General features: G+C 46.5%; 1 protein-coding gene across 1 annotated transcript; it reads left to right on the top strand.

Moving 5' to 3' along the window:
* The first annotated feature begins 7,072 nt into the window (after positions 1 to 7,072).
* On the top strand, positions 7,073 to 20,447 carry LOC115181511 (polycystin-1-like). The gene is made up of 7 exons (XM_029743438.1): positions 7,073 to 7,165; positions 7,405 to 7,476; positions 11,670 to 11,741; positions 13,251 to 13,414; positions 13,739 to 13,986; positions 16,122 to 16,382; positions 19,748 to 20,447. The coding sequence occupies exons 4-7, from the start codon at positions 13,348 to 13,350 to the stop codon at positions 20,066 to 20,068; spliced, it is 897 nt and encodes a 298-aa protein (XP_029599298.1). The 5' UTR covers positions 7,073 to 7,165; positions 7,405 to 7,476; positions 11,670 to 11,741; positions 13,251 to 13,347; the 3' UTR covers positions 20,069 to 20,447.
* Positions 20,448 to 20,873: the final 426 nt, after the last annotated feature.

Below are 20,873 nucleotides of genomic sequence, written 5' to 3'. Positions count from 1 at the left end.
AAATAACACACACACAGAGACACACACACACCAACACACAATGAAATGTCTGGCCATCTGAAAAACCATGGAAAGACTTCTCCACTGCATTTCCCTCCTTATCCTCAAATTGTTCTATTGGGCAACGAATACACTGATTCTCACACTGAGAATCTGTCTTAAGCGTCGATTTTAATCATCGATTTCTCTTACATCCTAACAAGCTCTCATCCTAACACACCTGGAATCTCCTCTCGTCACCCTGCTGCTGAGCAAGCATGGTCCGGATCTTCTCCAGCATGCCTCCTGCCTTTGTCCTAAGCTTTAGTGCTTCCAGTCTGGTCACTGTCTTCCTCAACTCTGACTTGGCTTGGGGGAGGATCAGGTCATTCCTCTGCAGGGTGAGGCTAAGTGAGGACAGCTCCTCAAACACGTATGAGAGAAAACGGCAGAATACATACACGAGTGCATTCTCCATTTCCTGTTTTATCTGTTAAGTAGTCAGTAAATAAACTGTCACCTGTCAATTACTTGATTCTGAAAGTTCTTTTGAGTCTTGAACCTATTTTTTTTAAAACTAGTGTGGTATTACATTTCCTGTGTAAAACTGATCTTCTTTGCCGGCCCTTGAACTTCCGCTGTTGTTGATGCTACGGCCAGGTGCTCCATGGTCTGCAGAACAACAGTACTGGCCTTCGTCAGTGGCAAGGTCCTTGTCTTGTCCATGCCACAAGAACACTTTGAGGGCTCTGTGGACATGGGGGATCCATCCAAGGTCCTTGTCTTGTCCATGCCGTAGGAACACTTTGAGGGCTCAGTGGACATGGGGGATCCATCCAAGGTCCTTGTCTTGTCCATGCCGCAGGAACACTTTGAGGGCTCTGTGGACATGGGGGATCCATCCAAGGTCCTTGTCTTGTCCATGCTGTAGGAACACTGAGGGCTCTGTGGACATGGGGGATCCATCCAAGGTCCTTGTCTTGTCCATGCTGTAGGAACACTGAGGGCTCTGTGGACATGGGGGATCCATCCAAGGTCCTTGTCTTGTCCATGCCGCAGGAACACTTTGAGGGCTCTGTGGACATGGGGGATCCATCCAAGGTCCTTGTCTTGTCCATGCTGTAGGAACACTGAGGGCTCTGTGGACATGGGGGATCCAGCGAGTTCCCTTGACGCTAGACAGTGTGTAAATATCCACACCGAGCTCTTGCCCGAGAACATAGAGCTCTCGTTTGGATTTTCCGTCTTCCATATCAGATTCAGACGATCCTACACGACAGACACCTGTTTCTTCTGAATGGTCAGTATTGCCAGCTCTAGTCTGTGAAAGTCAGAACAGAATCTTCCAAACAATTCACCGTCTCCTTCCCCCCTGTCTCTTGTGCCAACAGAAAACAATCATTCTGTGGTATTTCCCATTCCAACACTTAGCGCACGCACACAGACACACAGACACACAGACACACACACACACACACACACACACACACACACACACACACACACACACACACACACACACACACACACACACACAAACAAACACAGACACACACATACATACGCACACACACACACACGCACGCACACAGACACACACACACAGTATTGTTTAACATTCTCTGCTAGCAAATAAAACTAAATCATAGAGAATGTATTAGTTACCAACCTATGTGGCATACAGTGGATTGGGATTTACAACTCGTCTAAAGAAGGACAGTTTTAATGCTTCTTTAATCAGAACAATAGTTTTCAGCTGTGCTAACATAATTGCAAAATGGTTTTCTAATGATCAATTAGCCTTTTAAAATGATAAACTTGTATTAGCTAACACAACGTTTCATTGGAACACAGGAGTGATGGTTGCTGATAATGGGCCTCTGTACGCCCATGTAGATATTCCATTAATAATCAGCCGTTTCCAGCTGCAATAGTCATTTACAACATTACCAATGTCTACACTGTATTTCTGATCAATTTGATGTTACCCCAAACTTTTGAACTGTAGTGTAATATATGTATTTCTTTTTAATGACATTTTTGAATTCATTTTCACAGGCACTGCTTACCCTGACCGTGTGTGTGTGTGTGTGTGTGTGTGTGTGTGAGAGAGTTTTAAAAAAGGGGACAGTGGTAACACCAGATAGGATCTCTCTCCTAATCATCAACTAGAATAGGAGGGGGCAACTCACACACTTCTCCCCAATAGTGATGAGTTTAACAGAGCACCAGAACAGAGCGGTGACCAAGCCACAAGGCCCCAAGACAGCCACCAGACCCCCCCCCCCCTTCAGTCTTTCTGGAGGATATGTTGCTCCCCCCTCTCTCTCCCTCCCTCTCCCCCTCTCTCTCTCCCTCTCTCTTTTCCCGCTCTCTCTCCCTCCCTCTCCCCCTCTCTCTCTCCCTCTCTCTCTCCCTCTCTCTCTCCCTCTCTCTTTTCCCGCTCTCTTACAGAGCTCGTCTGGAATGTGCAGATGTTTCCTTTTGGGAATGGCTGCCCTTGCCTGCACACTCTCACTCACTCACTCACTCACTCACTCACTCACTCACTCACTCACTCACTCACTCACACACACTGTAAACACAGATCAGATGACATTTCCATGTATAGCGAGCTGGTCTCTGAGTGTGACTGAACTGATGTGTGTAGGACTTTCCACATTTATACACACATTGTGTCTTACGATGAGACGTGTCTATTTCCCTCCCTCTCATCCTCCCTTCTTTCTCTCTCCCCTCCCTCGCTCTGGTGGAGTTAAGAGACAGTCTCTCTCTCCCTCCCTGTAGTCTCACAGAGCAGGTGTCTCCCTGTAGTCCCACAGAGCAGGTGTCTCCCTGTAGTCTCACAGAGCAGGTGTCTCCCTGTAGTCTCACAGAGCAGGTGTCTCCCTGTAGTCCCACAGAGCAGGTGTCTCCCTGTAGTCCCACAGAGCAGGTGTCTCCCTGTAGTCCCACAGAGCAGGTGTCTCCCTGTAGTCTCACAGAGCAGGTGTCTCCCTGTAGTCTCACAGAGCAGGTGTCTCCCTGTAGTCCCACAGAGCAGGTGTCTCCCTGTAGTCCCACAGAGCAGGTGTCTCCCTGTAGTCCCACAGAGCAGGTGTCTCCCTGTAGTCACACAGAGCAGGTGTCTCCCTGTAGTCTCACAGAGCAGGTGTCTCCCTGTAGTCACACAGAGCAGGTGTCTCCCTGTAGTCCCACAGAGCAGGTGTCTCCCTGTAGTCACACAGAGCAGGTGTCTCCCTGTAGTCCCACAGAGCAGGTGTCTCCCTGTAGTCCCACAGAGCAGGTGTCTCCCTGTAGTCTCACAGAGCAGGTGTCTCCCTGTAGTCACACAGAGCAGGTGTCTCCCTGTAGTCCCACAGAGCAGGTGTCTCCCTGTAGTCACACAGAGCAGGTGTCTCCCTGTAGTCTCACAGAGCAGGTGTCTCCCTGTAGTCCCACAGAGCAGGTGTCTCCCTGTAGTCCCACAGAGCAGGTGTCTCCCTGTAGTCCCACAGAGCAGGTGTCTCACTGTAGTCCCACAGAGCAGGTGTCTCCCTGTAGTCTCACAGAGCAGGTGTCTCCCTGTAGTCCCACAGAGCAGGTGTCTCCCTGTAGTCCCACAGAGCAGGTGTCTCCCTGTAGTCTCACAGAGCAGGTGTCTCCCTGTAGTCCCACAGAGCAGGTGTCTCCCTGTAGTCCCACAGAGCAGGTGTGGTAAAGCAGTGATCCTAGTGGATGTTTGTTCTGTGTCTGGACCCATTGGGGCTGTATTTCTGTCTTCATTCGTGGATGGATGGAGGGGGATTCCTAGTCAGTTGAAGATAGTTGTTAATGGGGGTCCACGTCATCAGCACCCGGGGGACAGTTGTTAATGGGGGTCCACGTCATCAGCACCCGGAGACAGTTGTTAATGGGGGTCCACGTCATCAGCATCCGGGGACAGTTGTTAATGGGGGTCCACGTCATCAGCACCCGGGGGACAGTTGTTAATGGGGGTCCACGTCATCAGCACCCGGAGACAGTTGTTAATGGGGGTCCACGTCATCAGCACCCGGAGACAGTTGTTAATGGGGTTAACAGCTGCTTTGCTCCAGGGCACCTTGGGCAGCTCGGGGATTCGAACCAGCGACCTAGCGGTTAAGAGTGGCCCGACACTCTTAACCGCTAGGTTAGTGGCCCGACACTCTTAACCACTAGGCTAGTGGCCCGACACTCTTAACCGCTAGGCTAGTGGCCCGACACTCTTAACAGCTAGGCTAGTGGCCCGACACTCTTAACCACTAGGCTAGTGGCCCTACACTCTTAACCACTATGCTAGTGGCCCTACACTCTTAACAGCTAGGCTAGTGGCCCGACACTCTTAGCAGCTAGGCTAGTGGCCCGACACTCTTAACCGCTAGGCTAGTGGCCCGACACTCTTAACCACTAGGCTAGTGGCCCGACACTCTTAACCGCTAGGCTAGTGGCCCGACACTCTTAACCGCTAGGCTAGTGGCCCGACACTCTTAACCGCTAGGCTAGTGGCCCGACACTCTTAACCGCTAGGCTAGTGGCCCGACACTCTTAACCGCTAGGCTAGTGGCCCGACACTCTTAACCGCTAGGCTAGTGGCCCTACACTCTTAACCGCTAGGCTAGTGGCCCTACACTCTTAACCGCTAGGCTAGTGGCCCTACACTCTTAACCGCTAGGCTAGTGGCCCTACACTCTTAACCACTAGGCTAGTGGCCCTACACTCTTAACCACTAGGCTAGTGGCCCTACACTCTTAACCGCTAGGCTAGTGGCCCGACACTCTTAACCGCTAGGCTAGTGGCCCTACACTCTTAACCGCTAGGCTAGTGGCCCTACACTCTTAACCGCTAGGCTAGTGGCCCTACACTCTTAACCACTAGGCTAGTGGCCCGACACTCTTAACCGCTAGGCTAGTGGCCCTACACTCTTAACCGCTAGGCTAGTGGCCCTACACTCTTAACCACTAGGCTAGTGGCCCGACACTCTTAACCACTAGGCTAGTGGCCCGACACTCTTAACCACTAGACTAGTGGCCCGACACTCTTAACTACTAGGCTAGTGGCCCTACACTCTTAACCACTAGGCTAGTGGCCCTACACTCTTAACCACTAGACTAGTGGCCCGACACTCTTAACCACTAGGCTAGTGGCCCTACACTCTTAACCACTAGACTAGTGGCCCTACACTCTTAACCACTAGACTAGTGGCCCTACACTCTTAACCACTAGACTAGTGGCCCTACACTCTTAACCACTAGACTAGTGGCCCTACACTCTTAACCACTAGACTAGTGGCCCTACACTCTTAACCACTAGGCTAGTGGCCCTACACTCTTAACCACTAGGCTAGTGGCCCGACACTCTTAACCACTAGGCTAGTGGCCCGACACTCTTAACCACTAGGCTAGTGGCCCGACACTCTTAACCACTAGGCTAGTGGCCCTACACTCTTAACCACTAGGCTAGTGGCCCTACACTCTTAACCGCTAGGCTAGTGGCCCTACACTCTTAACCGCTAGGCTAGTGGCCCGACACTCTTAACCGCTAGGCTAGTGGCCCTACACTCTTAACCACTAGGCTAGTGGCCCTACACTCTTAACCACTAGACTAGTGGCCCTACACTCTTAACCACTAGACTAGTGGCCCTACACTCTTAACCACTAGACTAGTGGCCCTACACTCTTAACCACTAGACTAGTGGCCCTACACTCTTAACCACTAGACTAGTGGCCCTACACTCTTAACCACTAGGCTAGTGGCCCTACACTCTTAACCACTAGGCTAGTGGCCCGACACTCTTAACCACTAGGCTAGTGGCCCGACACTCTTAACCGCTAGGCTAGTGGCCCGACACTCTTAACCACTAGGCTAGTGGCCCTACACTCTTAACCACTAGGCTAGTGGCCCTACACTCTTAACCACTAGACTAGTGGCCCTACACTCTTAACCACTAGGCTAGTGGCCCGACACTCTTAACCACTAGGCTAGTGGCCCTACACTCTTAACCGCTAGGCTAGTGGCCCTACACTCTTAACCACTAGGCTAGTGGCCCTACACTCTTAACCACTAGGCTAGTGGCCCGACACTCTTAACCACTAGGCTAGTGGCCCGACACTCTTAACCACTAGGCTAGTGGCCCTACACTCTTAACCACTAGGCTAGTGGCCCTACACTCTTAACCGCTAGGCTAGTGGCCCGACACTCTTAACCACTAGGCTAGTGGCCCGACACTCTTAACCGCTAGACTAGTGGCCCTACACTCTTAACCACTAGGCTAGTGGCCCGACACTCTTAACCACTAGACTAGTGGCCCGACACTCTTAACCAATAGGCTAGTGGCCCGACACTCTTAACCACTAGGCTAGTGGCCCTACACTCTTAACCACTAGACTAGTGGCCCTACACTCTTAACCACTAGGCTAGTGGCCCTACACTCTTAACCACTAGGCTAGTGGCCCTACACTCTTAACCAATAGGCTAGTGGCCCTACACTCTTAACCACTAGGCTAGTGGCCCGACACTCTTAACCAATAGGTTAGTGGCCCTACACTCTTAACCACTAGGCTAGTGGCCCTACACTCTTAACCACTAGGCTAGTGGCCCGACACTCTTAACCAATAGGTTAGTGGCCCTACACTCTTAACCACTAGGCTAGTGGCCCGACACTCTTAACCGCTAGGCTAGTGGCCCGACACTCTTAACCGCTAGGCTAGTGGCCCGACACTCTTAACCACTAGGCTAGTGGCCCTACACTCTTAACCACTAGGCTAGTGGCCCGACACTCTTAACCACTAGACTAGTGGCCCTACACTCTTAACCACTAGGCTAGTGGCCCTACACTCTTAACCGCTAGGCTAGTGGCCCGACACTCTTAACCGCTAGGCTAGTGGCCCGACACTCTTAACCACTAGGCTAGTGGCCCGACACTCTTAACCGCTAGGCTAGCTGCCTCCATGGGGGATGGAAGGAGAGAGGATGAGGTTGGCAGTACAGTAGATTTTCTGCCTAATTGCAGCAGATGAGTGGGAATTTCTGGAGGTGTGTGTGTGTGTGTGTGTGTGTGTGTGTGTGTGTGTGTGTGTGTGTGTGTGTGTGTTAATGTTTTATTTCCTCCTTACAGAGATCTGTCCAGGAACCGTATCTCATCTCTAGAACCAAGTCTCTTTGATCAACTCACCTCCCTACGAGAACTGTGAGTATAGCTGGCTGTGTGTTTGTGTGTGTGTGTTGGTCCATGTCTGATAACAGCTCCCCCTCTCTCCCCCTCTCTTTTTCTCTCTCTCTCTTTCTCTCCTCCCCTCTCTCTTTCTCTCCCTGTCTCTCTCTCCTCCCCCTCTCTCTTTCTCTCCCTTTCTCTCTCTCCTCCCCCTCTCTCTCCCTCTCTCTCTCACTCTTTCTCCTCCCCTCTCTCTCTCTCTCTCTCTCTCTCAGGTATCTACAGGACAACAGAATCAGTGTTCTCCCCAGAGGGGTCTTCTGCTCCAGGCCCCTGTCCTCTATACTGTATGTCACCTAGAGGAGGAGAGGGGGATGAGAGGGGGATGATGGGAGGAGAGAGGGGGAGGAAGGGGGGAAGGACGGAAAAGAGGAGGAGGGAGGAGAGGAAAATCAGTGTGGTTTAGTCTGTATTTAAGTAGGCAGAACCCCCAGGAGAGGTCTGGCTGTGCTGAGAGGAACACACACCAATCACAGAACCATTAAGCACAATTCTAGCTGGCTTCTCCCCCTGCTCTGTCGGCTCTACTTCCAGATCTCTCTCTCTCCTTCTCTCTCTCTCTCCCTCCATCCATCCATCTCTCTCTCTCCTCTCCCTCCATCCATCTCTCTCTCTCTCTCCTTCTCTCTCTCTCTCCCTCCATCCATCCATCTCTCTCTCTCTCTCCTTCTCTCCCTCCATCCATCTCTCTCTCTCCTTTTCTCCCTCCATCCATCTCTCTCTCTCTCTCCTTCTCTCTCTCACTCCATCCATCTCTCTCTATCTCCTTCTCTCTCTCTCTCTCCCTCCATCCATCTCTCTCTCTCTCTCCTTCTCTCCCTCCATCCATCTCTCTCTCTCCTTTTCTCCCTCCATCCATCTCTCTCTCTCTCTCCTTCTCTCTCTCCCTCCATCCATCCATCTCTCTCTCTCCTTCTCTCCATCCATCCATCTCTCTCTCTCCTTCTCTCTCTCCCTCCATCCATCTCTCTCTCTCCTTCTCTCCCTCCATCCATCTCTCTCTCTCCTTTTCTCCCTCCCTCCATCCATCTCTCTCTCTCTCTCCTTCTCTCTCTCTCTCCCTCCATCCATCTCTCTCTATCTCCTTCTCTCCTTCTCTCCTCCCTCCCCTCCATCCATCCCTCCATCTCTCCTCTCTCTCTCTTTATACCAGTCTCAACCATCCTCTCACCCCACCAAATGCCTCCACCCTCTCCTTCACAGCTTTCTTCTTGCCACCCAACCCCTCCTTCTCTCTGCCACCCAACCCCTCCTTCTCTCTGCCACCCAACCCCTCCTTCTCTCTGCCACCCAACCCCTCCTTCTCTCTGCCACCCAACCCCTCCTTCTCTCTGCCACCCAACCCCTCCTTCTCTCTGCCACCCAACCCCTCCTTCTCTCTGCCACCCAACCCCTCCTTCTCTCTGCCACCCAACCCCTCTCTGCCACCCAACCCCTCCTTCTCTCTGCCACCCAACCCCTCTCCTTTCCTCCTACCAGTCTGTTCCAGTGTTTTCCATCAGCACTGTCCAAACCACCACACAGCCAGACATTATGGAGGTGGGAGGTTTAACTAGGGGAAGAGGGGCCATTATGGAGGTGGGAGGTTTAACTAGGGGAAGAGGGGCCATTATGGAGGTGGGAGGTTTAACTAGGGAAAGAGGGGCCATTATGGAGGTGGGAGGTTTAACTACGGGAAGAGGGGCCATTATGGAGGTGTGAGGTTTAACTAGGGAAAGAGGGGCCATTATGAGTGGAGGTTTAACTAGGGGAAGAGGGCCATTATGGAGGTGGGAGGTTTAACTAGGGGAAGAGGGGCCATTATGGAGGTGGGAGGTTTAACTAGGGGAAGAGGGGCCATTATGGAGGTGGGAGGTTTAACTAGGGGAAGAGGGGCCATTATGGAGGTGGGAGGTTTAACTAGGGAAGAGGGGCCATTATGGAGGTGGGAGGTTTTACTAGGGGAAGAGGGGCCATTATGGAGGTGGGAGGTTTAACTACGGGAAGAGGGGCCATTATGGAGGTGGGAGGTTTAACTAGGGGAAGAGGGGCCATTATGGAGGTGGGAGGTTTAACTAGGGAAAGAGGGGCCATTATGGAGGTGGGAGGTTTAACTAGGGAAAGAGGGGCCATTATGGAGGTGGGAGGTTTAACTACGGGAAGAGGGGCCATTATGGAGGTGTGAGGTTTAACTAGGGAAAGAGGGGCCATTATGGAGGTGGGAGGTTTAACTAGGGGAAGAGGGGCCATTATGGAGGTGGGAGGTTTAACTAGGGGAAGAGGGGCCATTATGGAGGTGGGAGGTTTAACTAGGGGAAGAGGGGCCATTATGGAGGTGGGAGGTTTAACTAGGGGAAGAGGGGACATTATGGAGGTGGGAGGTTTAACTACGGGAAGAGGGGCCATTATGCAGGTGGGAGGTTTAACTAGGGGAAGAGGGGCCATTATGGAGGGTGGGAGGTTTAACTAGGGGAAGAGGGGCCATTATGGAGGTGGGAGGTTTAACTAGGGGAAGAGGGGCCATTATGGAGGTGTGAGGTTTAACTACGGGAAGAGGGGCCATTATGGAGGTGGGAGGTTTAACTAGGGAAAGAGGGGCCATTATGGAGGGTGGGAGGTTTAACTAGGGAAAGAGGGGCCATTATGGAGGGTGGGAGGTTTAACTAGGGAAAGAGGGGCCATTATGGAGGTGGGAGGTTTAACTAGGGGAAGAGGGGCCATTATGGAGGGTGGGAGGTTTAACTAGGGGAAGAGGGGCCATTATGGAGGTGAGAGGTTTAACTAGGGGAAGAGGGGCCATTATGGAGGTGGGAGGTTTAACTAGGGAAAGAGGGGCCATTATGGAGGGTGGGAGGTTTAACTAGGGAAAGAGGGGCCATTATGGAGGGTGGGAGGTTTAACTAGGGAAAGAGGGGCCATTATGGAGGTGGGAGGTTTAACTAGGGGAAGAGGGGCCATTATGGAGGGTGGGAGGTTTAACTAGGGGAAGAGGGGCCATTATGGAGGTGAGAGGTTTAACTAGGGGAAGAGGGGCCATTATGGAGGTGGGAGGTTTAACTAGGGGAAGAGGGGCCATTATGGAGGTGGGAGGTTTAACTAGGGGAAGAGGGGCTATTATGGAGGTGGGAGGTTTAACTAGGGGAAGAGGGGCCATTATGGAGGTGGGAGGTTTAACTAGGGGAAGAGGGGCCATTATGGAGGTGGGAGGTTTAACTAGGGGAAGAGGAGCCATTATGGAGGTGGGAGGTTTAACTAGGGGAGGAGGGGCCATTATGGAGGTGGGAGGTTTAACTAGGGGAAGAGGGGCCATTATGGAGGTGGGAGGTTTAACTAGGGAAAGAGGGGCCATTATGGAGGTGGGAGGTTTAACTACGGGAAGAGGGGCCATTATGGAGGTGGGAGGTTTAACTAGGGGAAGAGGGGCCATTAGGAGGTGGGAGGTTTAACTAGGGGAAGAGGGGCCATTATGGAGGTGGGAGGTTTAACTAGGGGAAGAGGAGCCATTATGGAGGTGGGAGGTTTAACTAGGGGAAGAGGGGCCATTATGGAGGTGGGAGGTTTAACTAGGGGAAGAGGGGTTATTTCATTTACATTTAATTGTACCTTTATTTTAGCAGGCAGGTCATTTACAAACAAGGGTAGAATGTAAAGTGTGAAGGTTAGAGAGGGCGTGGAGGTTAGAGAGGGCGTGGAGGTTAGAGGGGGCGTGGAGGTTAGAGAGGGCGTGGCGGTTAGAGAGGGCGTGGGGGTTAGAGAGGGCGTGGGGGTTAGAGAGGGCGTGGAGGTTAGAGAGGGCGTGGAGGTTAGAGAGGGCGTGGAGGTTAGAGGGGGCGTGGAGGTTAGAGGGGGCGTGGAGGTTAGAGAGGGCGTGGAGGTTAGAGAGGGCGTGGCGGTTAGAGAGAGCGGAGGTTAGAGAGGGCGTGGAGGTTAGAGAGGGCGTGGAGGTTAGAGAGGGCGGAGGTTAGAGAGGGCGTGGCGGTTAGAGAGGGCGTGGCGGTTAGAGAGGGCGGAGGTTAGAGAGGGCGTGGCGGTTAGAGAGGGCGTGGCGGTTAGAGAGGGCGGAGGTTAGAGAGGGCGTGGAGGTTAGAGAGGGCGTGGAGGTTAGAGAGGGCGTGGAGGTGGAGGTTAGAGAGGGCGTGGAGGTTAGAGAGGGCGTGGCGGTTAGAGAGGGCGTGGAGGTTAGAGAGGGCGTGGCGGTTAGAGAGGGCGTGGCGGTTAGAGAGGGCGTGGCGGTTAGAGAGGGCGTGGAAGTTAGAGAGGGCGTGGAGGTTAGAGAGGGCGTGGAGGTTAGAGAGGGCGTGGAGGTTAGAGAGGGCGTGGCGGTTAGAGAGGGCGTGGCGGTTAGAGAGGGCGTGGAGGTTAGAGAGGGCGTGGAGGTTAGAGAGGGCGTGGAGGTTAGAGAGGGCGTGGCGGTTAGAGAGGGCGTGGCGGTTAGAGAGGGCGGAGGTTGTCATGGTGATATGTGTCTGTCATCCTCTGTCTCGTTCTTTATCTTTTTCAGAGATTTGAGTAACAACCAGATCACCACCATAGAAGAAGAAATATGTGATAATTTATTTAATTTAACAGAAATGTAAGTAAGAGCACTCTACTCTCTCTCTCTCTCTCTCTCTCTCTCTCTCTCTCTTCATCCCTCTCTCTCTCTCTCTCTCTCTCTCTCTCTCTCTCTCTCTCTCTCTCTCTCTCTTTCTCTCGTTCTCTCTCTCTGGTTAGGTAAGTGTGTGATTATTAAAGATGTTCATCTCAGTCCAGATGTCCTGTTGTCCTACTGTTATATGGTATATGTCTCTATATGGTATATGTCTCTATATGGTATATGTCTCTATATGGTATATGTCTCTATATGGTATATGTCTCCATATGGTATATGTCTCTATATGGTATATGTCTCTATATGGTATATGTCTCTATATGGTATATGTCTCTATATGGTATATGTCTCTATATGGTATATGTCTCTATATGGTATATGTCTCTATATGGTATATGTCTCCATATGGTATATGTCTCTATATGGTATATGTCTCTATATGGTATATGTCTCTATATGGTATATGTCTCCATATGGTATATGTCTCTATATGGTATATGTCTCTATATGGTATGTGTCTCTATATGGTATATGCCTCTATATGGTATATGTCTCTATATGGTATATGTCTCTATATGGTATATGTCTCTATATGGTATATGTCTCTATATGGTATATGTCTCCATATGGTATATGTCTCTATATGGTATATGTCTCTATATGGTATGTACTTCATTAGAAACTGGCTGGTTGGAGCCCTGAATGCTGACTGACTGACAGCTGTGGTATATCAGACTGTGAGAACAGCACCTAGTCGCTGTATGTTGGCCATATACCACACCCCCTTCGGGCCGTATTGGTTCAATGTAAATAGACTGTACCCACCCATAAAGCCAACTGAAACAGAGACTAAAATAGACAGAGAGAGAATGTGTTGGTATGATCTCTCTGTTATTTCTCTGATGTTTAGATTTCCACTATGAACTCACTCTCACACCCACACAAAGAACACTAATGTTAATTATACTCCACTCCTCCCTCTCTTCTCTCCCTTGTCTCTCATTCCCTCTTCTTCCTCTCTCTTAACTTCTGTACCCAACCCTGTCCAACTCTCTCCCTCCCTCCCCCTCTCCTCCCTCTCTTCTCTCCTCCCATCCTTCTCCTCCCTTTCTCTTTCCCATCCCTCCCCCCTCCTCCCTCTCCTCTCTCCTCCCATCCTCCTCCTCCCTTCCTCTCTCTTTCCCTCCCTCTCCTCCTTCTCCTCCCATCCATCTCCTCCCTTCCTCTCTCTTTCACTCCCTCCCCTCTCCTCCCTCTCTTCTCTCCTCCATCCCTCTCCTCCCATCCATCTCCTCCCTTCCTCTCTCTTTCACTCCCTCCCCTTTCCTCCCTCTCTTCTCTCCTCCATCCCTCTCCTCCCTTTTTCCTCCCTTCCTCTCTCTTTCTGTCTTTCCCTCCCCCCTCCTCCCTCTCCTCTCTCCTCCCATCCCTCTCCTTCCTCCCTCTCTCCCCCCCTCCCTCCCCCTCTCCTCCCTCCCTCCCCCTCCACAGTGACTTAAGCAGCAACCCGTTAGTGTGTGACTGTAAGTTATGTCGTCTGGTGAGCTGGCTTCAGGAGAGGGGAGTGCTTGTACGTCACCCAGAGAACATGCTCTGTGTCCAACCGCCCGACCTGAGACACCAGCCACTTCTCAATGTGTCACTGCTCACCTGCGGTAAGACACACACACACACACACACACGCACACACACACACACACACACACACACACACACACACACGCACACACACACACACACACACACACCCACGCACACACACACACACACACACACACACACACCACACACACACACACACACACACACACACCACGCACGCACCACACACACACACACACACACACATAGCAGTAGTTGTTGAGTTGATTGATCTGTGAACTGTACTGTGTGTCTGGAGGACAGTATACACAGTTGTTGTAATTCATTAATTTCTAGATGTATTGCTTGGTTGATTGATTAATGTCTTGATTAACCAGGTCTGAACTATGCAGCCTGTCTGGAGGACAGTGACCACAGCGGAGGAGGCAGTGAGCTGGTCATCTTCTCTTCGTCCACGCCGGGTAACTTCTCCCGGGAGGAGTGTAACTCTGTGTGTTACGGGGCCTCCCAGCGCTACGGGGGCCTGGGGGCCCGGAGGGAGTGTCTCTGCAGCACCAACTATGAACCCAACCGCATCAGTGAAGCTCAGTGCTCTGCTGCCTGCACCAAGCCTCACGTCATGAAGGTGGACGGAGACTGGCTAATGACTTCTTCATAACTTTTTCTTTGTTGTAACTTCCTGGTTACTTCCTTGTTTTTGTTACGACGTCCTGATTACTTCCTTGTTTTTGTTACGACGTCCTGGTTACTTCCTTGTTTTTGTTATAACTTCCTGATTACTTCCTTGTTTTTGTTATAACTTCCTGATTACTTCCTTGTTTTTGTTATAACTTCCTGATTACTTCCTTGTTTTTGTTATAACTTCCTGATTACTTCCTTGTTTTTGTTATAACTTCCTGATGACTTCCATGTTTTTGTTATAACTTCCTGATTACTTCCTTGTTTTTGTTCTAACTTCCTGATGACTTTGTTATCGAAAACTATTTACATTAGTACATATACAGTGTCTTCAGAAAGTATTCACACTCCTTGAGGTTTTCCACATGGTACAGCCTGAATTTAAAATGGATTACATTGCGATTTTATGTCACTGGCCTACCCACAATACCCCATAATGTCAAAGTGGAATTATGTTTTTAGACATTTTTACTAATTAATTAAAAATGCAAAGCTGAAATGTCTTGAGTCAATAAGTATTCAACCACTTTGCTATGACAAGCCTTAATACGTTCAGTAATAAAAATATGCTTAACAAGTCACATAATAAGTTGCATGAACTCACTCTGTGTGCAATAATAGTGTTTGACATGATTTGTGAATGACTACCTCATCTCTGTACCCCACACATACAATTATCTGTAAGATCCCTCAGTCAAGCAGTGAATTTCAAAAACAGAATCAACCACAAAGACCTGGGAGGCTTTCCAATGGCTCATAAAGAAGGCCACCTATTGGTAGATGTGTATATATATAACTAAAAATACATTGAATGTACCTTTTGAGTATGGTAAAGTTATTAGTTACACTTTGGATGGTGTATCTATACACCCAGTCACTATAAAGATACAGGCGTCCTTCCTAACTCAGTTGCCGGAGAGGAAGGAAACCGCTCAGGGATTTCGCAGTGAGGCCAATGGTGACTTTAAAACAGTTACAGAGTTTACTAGCTGTGATAGGAGAAAACAGGATGGATCAATAACATTGTTACTCCAACATAGTTACTCCACAATACTAATCTAAATGACAGTGAAAAGGTCTGTTACATTTAAAAAATATATATAAAACATGCATCCTGTTTGCAATACGGCACTAAAGTAAAATTGCAAAAAACGTGGCAAATAAATGAACTTTGTCCGGGATACAAAGCGTTATGTTTGGGGGAAATCCAACACAACATATCACTCTTCATATACTGTATATAAAACCTTTTTAAGTTTGACTTTTTTGGGTGGCTGCATCATGTTATGGGTATGCTTGTCATCAGCAAAGACTAAGGAGTTTTTTTAGGATAAAAATAAATGGAATAGAGCTAAGCACAGGCAAAATCCTAGAGGTTCAGCCTGCTTTACACTGGGAGATTAATTCACCTTTCAGCAGGATAATAACCTAAAACACAAGGCCAGATCTACACTGGAGTTGCTTACCAAGATGACATTGAATCTTTCTGAGTGGCCTAGTTACAGGTTTTGTCATCAATCGGCTTGAAAATCTATGGCAAGACTTGAAAATGTCTGTCTAGGAATGATCAACAATCAACTTGACAGAACAAATATTGTACAATCCAGGTGTGCAAAGCTCTTAGAGACTTTCCCAGGAAGACTCACAGCTGTCAAAGGTGTTTCTACAAAGTATTGACTCAGTGGTGTGAATACTTATGTAAATTATATATTAATGTATTTCATTTTCAATAAACTTGCAAAATGATGTAAAAGCATGTATTCACTTTGTCATTATGGGGTATTGTGTGTAGCTGGGTGAGAGAAAAAAACAATTTAATCCATTTTAAAGGCTGTAACACAACAAAATGTGGAATAAGTCAAGGGGTATGAATACTTTCTGAAAGCAGTGTACATAGTAACATACAGTACAGATGTAGCAGCTCTGTATTGTGATTTACAAAGTACTTAGCTGTGATACTAACTGTAGCTGTCTTCTGATTGGTTAAAGTACTTAGCTGTGATACTAACTGTAGCTGTCTTCTGATTGGTTAAAGTACTTAGCTGTGATACTAACTCCAACTTTGTTATGATTTGGTTAAAGGAATGTGGCTGGACGTTGGCCCATGACGTCTTTGCGGTGGACTTCGCTGCGTCTCTCCCTCCTTTCCCTCCCGTCAGCGTCCACTCCTCCGCTCATCTGTCCATCCTCTCTTCGGTGACCCCTGTCACTCTCTCCTGGGACTTCGGTGACCTTTCACCCCGGGTCAACGCTACGGAAACGGTCGACATGACAACGCGTCATAAATACGCCGTCCCTGGGCGCTACCCTGTCAGTGTCACCGCCTGGGCCGGACCCAAGGAGGTAACCCTTTATCATTTAGTTCTATCATTCTAGAGGTAATTCTATCGTTCTATCATTCTAGAGGTAATTCCATCGTTCTAGAGGTAATTCTATCATTCTAGAGGTAATTCTATCATTCTAGAGGTAATTCTATCGTTCTAGAGGTAATTCTATCATTCTATCGTTCTATCATTCTAGAGGTAATTCTATCATTCTATCGTTCTAGAGGTAATTCTATCATTCTATCGTTCTATCATTCTAGAGGTAATTCTATCGTTCTAGAGGTAATTCTATCATTCTATCGTTCTATCATTCTAGAGGTAATTCTATCATTCTAGAGGTAATTCTATCGTTCTATCATTCTAGAGGTAATTCTATCGTTCTAGAGGTAATTCTATCATTCTAGAGGTAATTCTATCGTTCTAGATGTAATTCTATCATTCTAGAGGTAATTCTATCATTCTAGAGGTAATTCTATCGTTCTATCATTCTAGAGGTAATTCTATCGTTCTAGATGTAATTCTATCATTCTAGAGGTAATTCTATCGTTCTATCATTCTAGAGGTAATTCTATCATTCTATCATTCTAGAGGTAATTCTATCGTTCTATCGTTCTATAGGTAATTCTATCATTCTATCATTCTAGAGGTAATTCTATCATTCTAGAGGTAATTCTATCATTCTAGAGGTAATTCTATCGTTCTAGAGGTAATTCTATCGTTCCATCATTCTAGAGGTAATTCTATCATTCTAGAGGTAATTCTATCATTCTAGAGGTAATTCTATCGTTCTAGAGGTAATTCTATCGTTCTATCATTCTAGAGGTAATTCTATCATTCTATCATTCTAGAGGTAATTCTATCATTCTAGAGGTAATTCTATCGTTCTAGAGGTAATTCTATCGTTCTAGAGGTAATTCTATCATTCTATCGTTCTAGAGGTAATTCTATCATTCTAGAGGTAATTCTATCATTCTAGAGGTAATTCTATCATTCTATCGTTCTAGAGGTAATTCTATCGTTCTAGAGGTAATTCTATCATTCTATCGTTCTAGAGGTAATTCTATCGTTCTAGAGGTAATTCTATCATTCTATCGTTCTAGAGGTAATTCTATCATTCTAGAGGTAATTCTATCATTCTAGAGGTAATTCTATCGTTCTAGAGGTAATTCTATCGTTCTAGAGGTAATTCTATCATTCTATCGTTCTAGAGGTAATTCTATCATTCTAGAGGTAATTCTATCATTCTATCATTCTAGAGGTAATTCTATCATTCTAGAGGTAATTCTATCGTTCTAGAGGTAATTCTATCGTTCTATCATTCTAGAGGTAATTCTATCATTCTATCATTCTAGAGGTAATTCTATCATTCTAGAGGTAATTCTATCATTCTAGAGGTAATTCTATCGTTCTATCGTTCTAGAGGTAATTCTATAATTCTAGAGGTAATTCTATTGTTCTAGAGGTAATTCTATTGTTCTATCATTCTAGATGTAATTCTATCATTCTAGATGTAATTCTATCATTCTATCATTCTAGAGGTAATTCTATCATTCTAGATGTCATTCTATCATTCTATCATTCTAGAGGTAATTCTATCATTCTAGATGTCATTCTATCATTCTATCATTGTAGATGTAATTCTATCATTCTAGAGGTAATTCGATCGTTCTAGAGGTAATTCTATCATTCTAGAGGAAATTCTGTCGTTCTAGAGGTAATTCTATCATTCTAGAGGTAATTCTATCATTCTATCATTCTAGGGGTAATTCTATCATTCTCGAGGTAATTCTATCATTCTAGATGTCATTCTATCATTCTATCATTCTAGATGTAATTCTATTATTCTATCATTCTAGAGGTAATTCTATCATTCTAGAGGTAATTCTATCATTCTAGAGGTAATTCTATCATTCTAGAGGTAATTCTATCGTTCTATCATTCTAGAGGTAATTCTATCTTTCTAGAGGTAATTCTATCATTCTAGATGTAATTCTATCATTCTAGAGGTAATTCTATCGTTCAAGAGGTAATTCTATCATTCTAGAGGTAATTCCATCGTTCTAGAGGTAATTCTATCTTTCTAGAGGTAATTCTATCATTCTAGATGTAATTCTATCATTCTAGAGGTAATTCTATCGTTCTAGAGGTAATTCTATCGTTCTTGATGTAATTCTATCATTCTAGAGGTAATTCTATCATTCTAGAGGTAATTCTATCATTCTATCATTATAGAGATATTTCTATCATTCTATCATTCTAGAGGTAATTCTATCGTTCTAGAGGTAATTCTATCATTCTAGAGGTAATTCTATCATTCTAGAGGTAATTCTATCATTCTATCATTATAGAGATATTTCTATCATTCTATCATTCTAGAGGTAATTCTATCGTTCTATCATTCTAGAGGTAATTCTATCGTTCTAGAGGTAATTCTATCATTCTAGAGGTAATTCTATAATTCTATCATTGTAGATGTAATTCTATCATTCTAGAGGTAATTCTATCGTTCTAGAGGTAATTCTATCATTCTAGAGGTAATTCTATCATTCTATCATTCTAGAGGTAATTCTATCATTCTAGAGGTAATTCTATCATTCTAGAGGTAATTCTATCATTCTAACATTCTAGAGGTAATTCTATCATTCTAGAGGTAATTCTATCATTCTAACATTCTAGAGGTAATTCTATCATTCTAGAGGTAATTCTATCATTCTAGAGGTAATTCTATCATTCTAGAGGTAATTCTATCATTCTAGAGGTAATTCTATCATTCTAGAGGTAATTCCATCATTCTAGAGGTAATTCTATCATTCTAGAGGTAATTCTATCATTCTAGAGGTAATTCTATCATTCTAGAGGTAATTCTATCATTCTATCATTCTAGAGGTAATTCCATCATTCTAGAGGTAATTCTATCGTTCTAGAGGTAATTCTATCATTCTAGAGGTAATTCTATCATTCTATCATTCTAGATGTAATTCTATCATTCTAGAGGTAATTCTATCGTTCTATCATTCTAGAGGTAATTCTATCATTCTAGAGGTAATTCTATCATTCTATCATTCTAGATGTAATTCTATCATTCTAGAGGTAATTCTATCATTCTAGAGGTAATTCTATCGTTCTAGAGGTAATTCTATCATTCTAACATTCTAGAGGTAATTCTATCATTCTAGAGGTAATTCTATCATTCTATCATTCTAGAGGTAATTCTATCGTTCTAGAGGTAATTCTATCATTTTAGAGGTAATTCTATCGTTCTTACCTTGGATGTTAAAGAGCTGAAAACCTTTTTAGTCTTGTACACTGTAAGTTACAGTACACACAATACACAGAACCCATGCTTGGATGTGTGTGAATGTACCAGAATATGTGTGTGTCCAGGTGTGTGCACGCAGGGAGGTCAGAGTGGCTCTGCCCCCTCGGTTGGAGCTGCACTGCCCACCGCTGACCGTAGCCAATCAGAGCCTGGGGGTAAGACTGGTCAGCTGGGGGAGCGAGGGCGTGGCGGTGGATTGGAGGATCACTAAGGACGGACAGGAGGCCGCCAGAGGTCAGAACACACACACACACACACACACACACACACACACACACACACACACAGTCTCGTCCTCCTCTGTGAGTGCCTGTGAAGTTTTCTCTCTTTCATATTCTGTTTTCTCTGTTTCTCTTCAACTCTGGTGTGTCCATCAATGGCTCTGAGAGAGAGAGGCTGGCCTCACTACAAACCAGAGAATATAGTAAAGGAGAGAGATGAGGAAGAGGGAGGTAGAGAGAGAGGCTGGCCTCACTACAAACCAGAGAATATAGTAAAGGAGAGAGATGAGGAAGAGGGAGGTAGAGAGAGAGGCTGGCCTCACTACAAACCAGAGAATATAGTAAAGGAGAGAGATGAGGAAGACGGAGGTAGAGAGAGAGGCTGGCCTCACTACAAACCAGAGAATATAGTAAAGGAGAGAGATGAGGAAGAGGGAGGTAGAGAGAGAGGCTGGCCTCACTACAAACCAGAGAATATAGTAAAGGAGAGAGATGAGGAAGAGGGAGGTAGAGAGAGAGGCTGGCCTCACTACAAACCAGAGAATATAGTAAAGGAGAGAGATGAGGAAGACGGAGGTAGAGAGAAAGCATCTGGCGTTAGAGGACAGGGTGGGGATGAAAAACAGAGAGATGTTACTTTAGTCTGGAATAGTGGCTAGTAGTCTTAGTCTGGCTGTCTGGCTGTCACATATTAGAACTTTCTCTTCTCTATCTCTCTGTTCTCTCTATCTCTTTCTTCTATCTATCTCTCTATCTCTCTCTTTCCTCTCTCTTCTCTCTATCTCTCTATCTCTCTCTTCTCTCTCTAGCTCTTCACTTTCTATCTCTCTCTTCTCTCTATCTCTCCTTTCTATCTCTCCTCTCTATCTCTCTCTCTCTTCTCTCTATCTCTCCTTTCTATCTCTCCTCTCTATCTCTCTCTCTCTTCTCTCTCTCTTCGTTCTCTAGCTCCTTCACTTTGTATCTCTCT

The sequence above is a fragment of the Salmo trutta genome, unplaced genomic scaffold (assembly GCF_901001165.1).
Source record: "Salmo trutta unplaced genomic scaffold, fSalTru1.1, whole genome shotgun sequence".
Taxonomy (NCBI): Eukaryota; Metazoa; Chordata; class Actinopteri; order Salmoniformes; family Salmonidae; genus Salmo; species Salmo trutta.
Note: the sequence above shows the minus strand (reverse complement) of the source record. Positions and strands in the feature narration are given on the sequence as shown.

What these genes read in the sequence shown, in the direction of transcription:
- LOC115181511 (XM_029743438.1), top strand. Translation starts at nt 13,348, where the DNA reads ATGCTCTGTGTCCAACCGCCCGACCTGAGACACCAGCCACTTCTCAAT. An exon ending in TGTGTCACTGCTCACCTGCG is followed by an intron (nt 13,415 to 13,738) that starts GTAAGACACACA and finishes TTGATTAACCAG; the next exon opens with GTCTGAACTATGCAGCCTGT. An exon ending in CCTGGGCCGGACCCAAGGAG is followed by an intron (nt 16,383 to 19,747) that starts GTAACCCTTTAT and finishes GTGTGTGTCCAG; the next exon opens with GTGTGTGCACGCAGGGAGGT.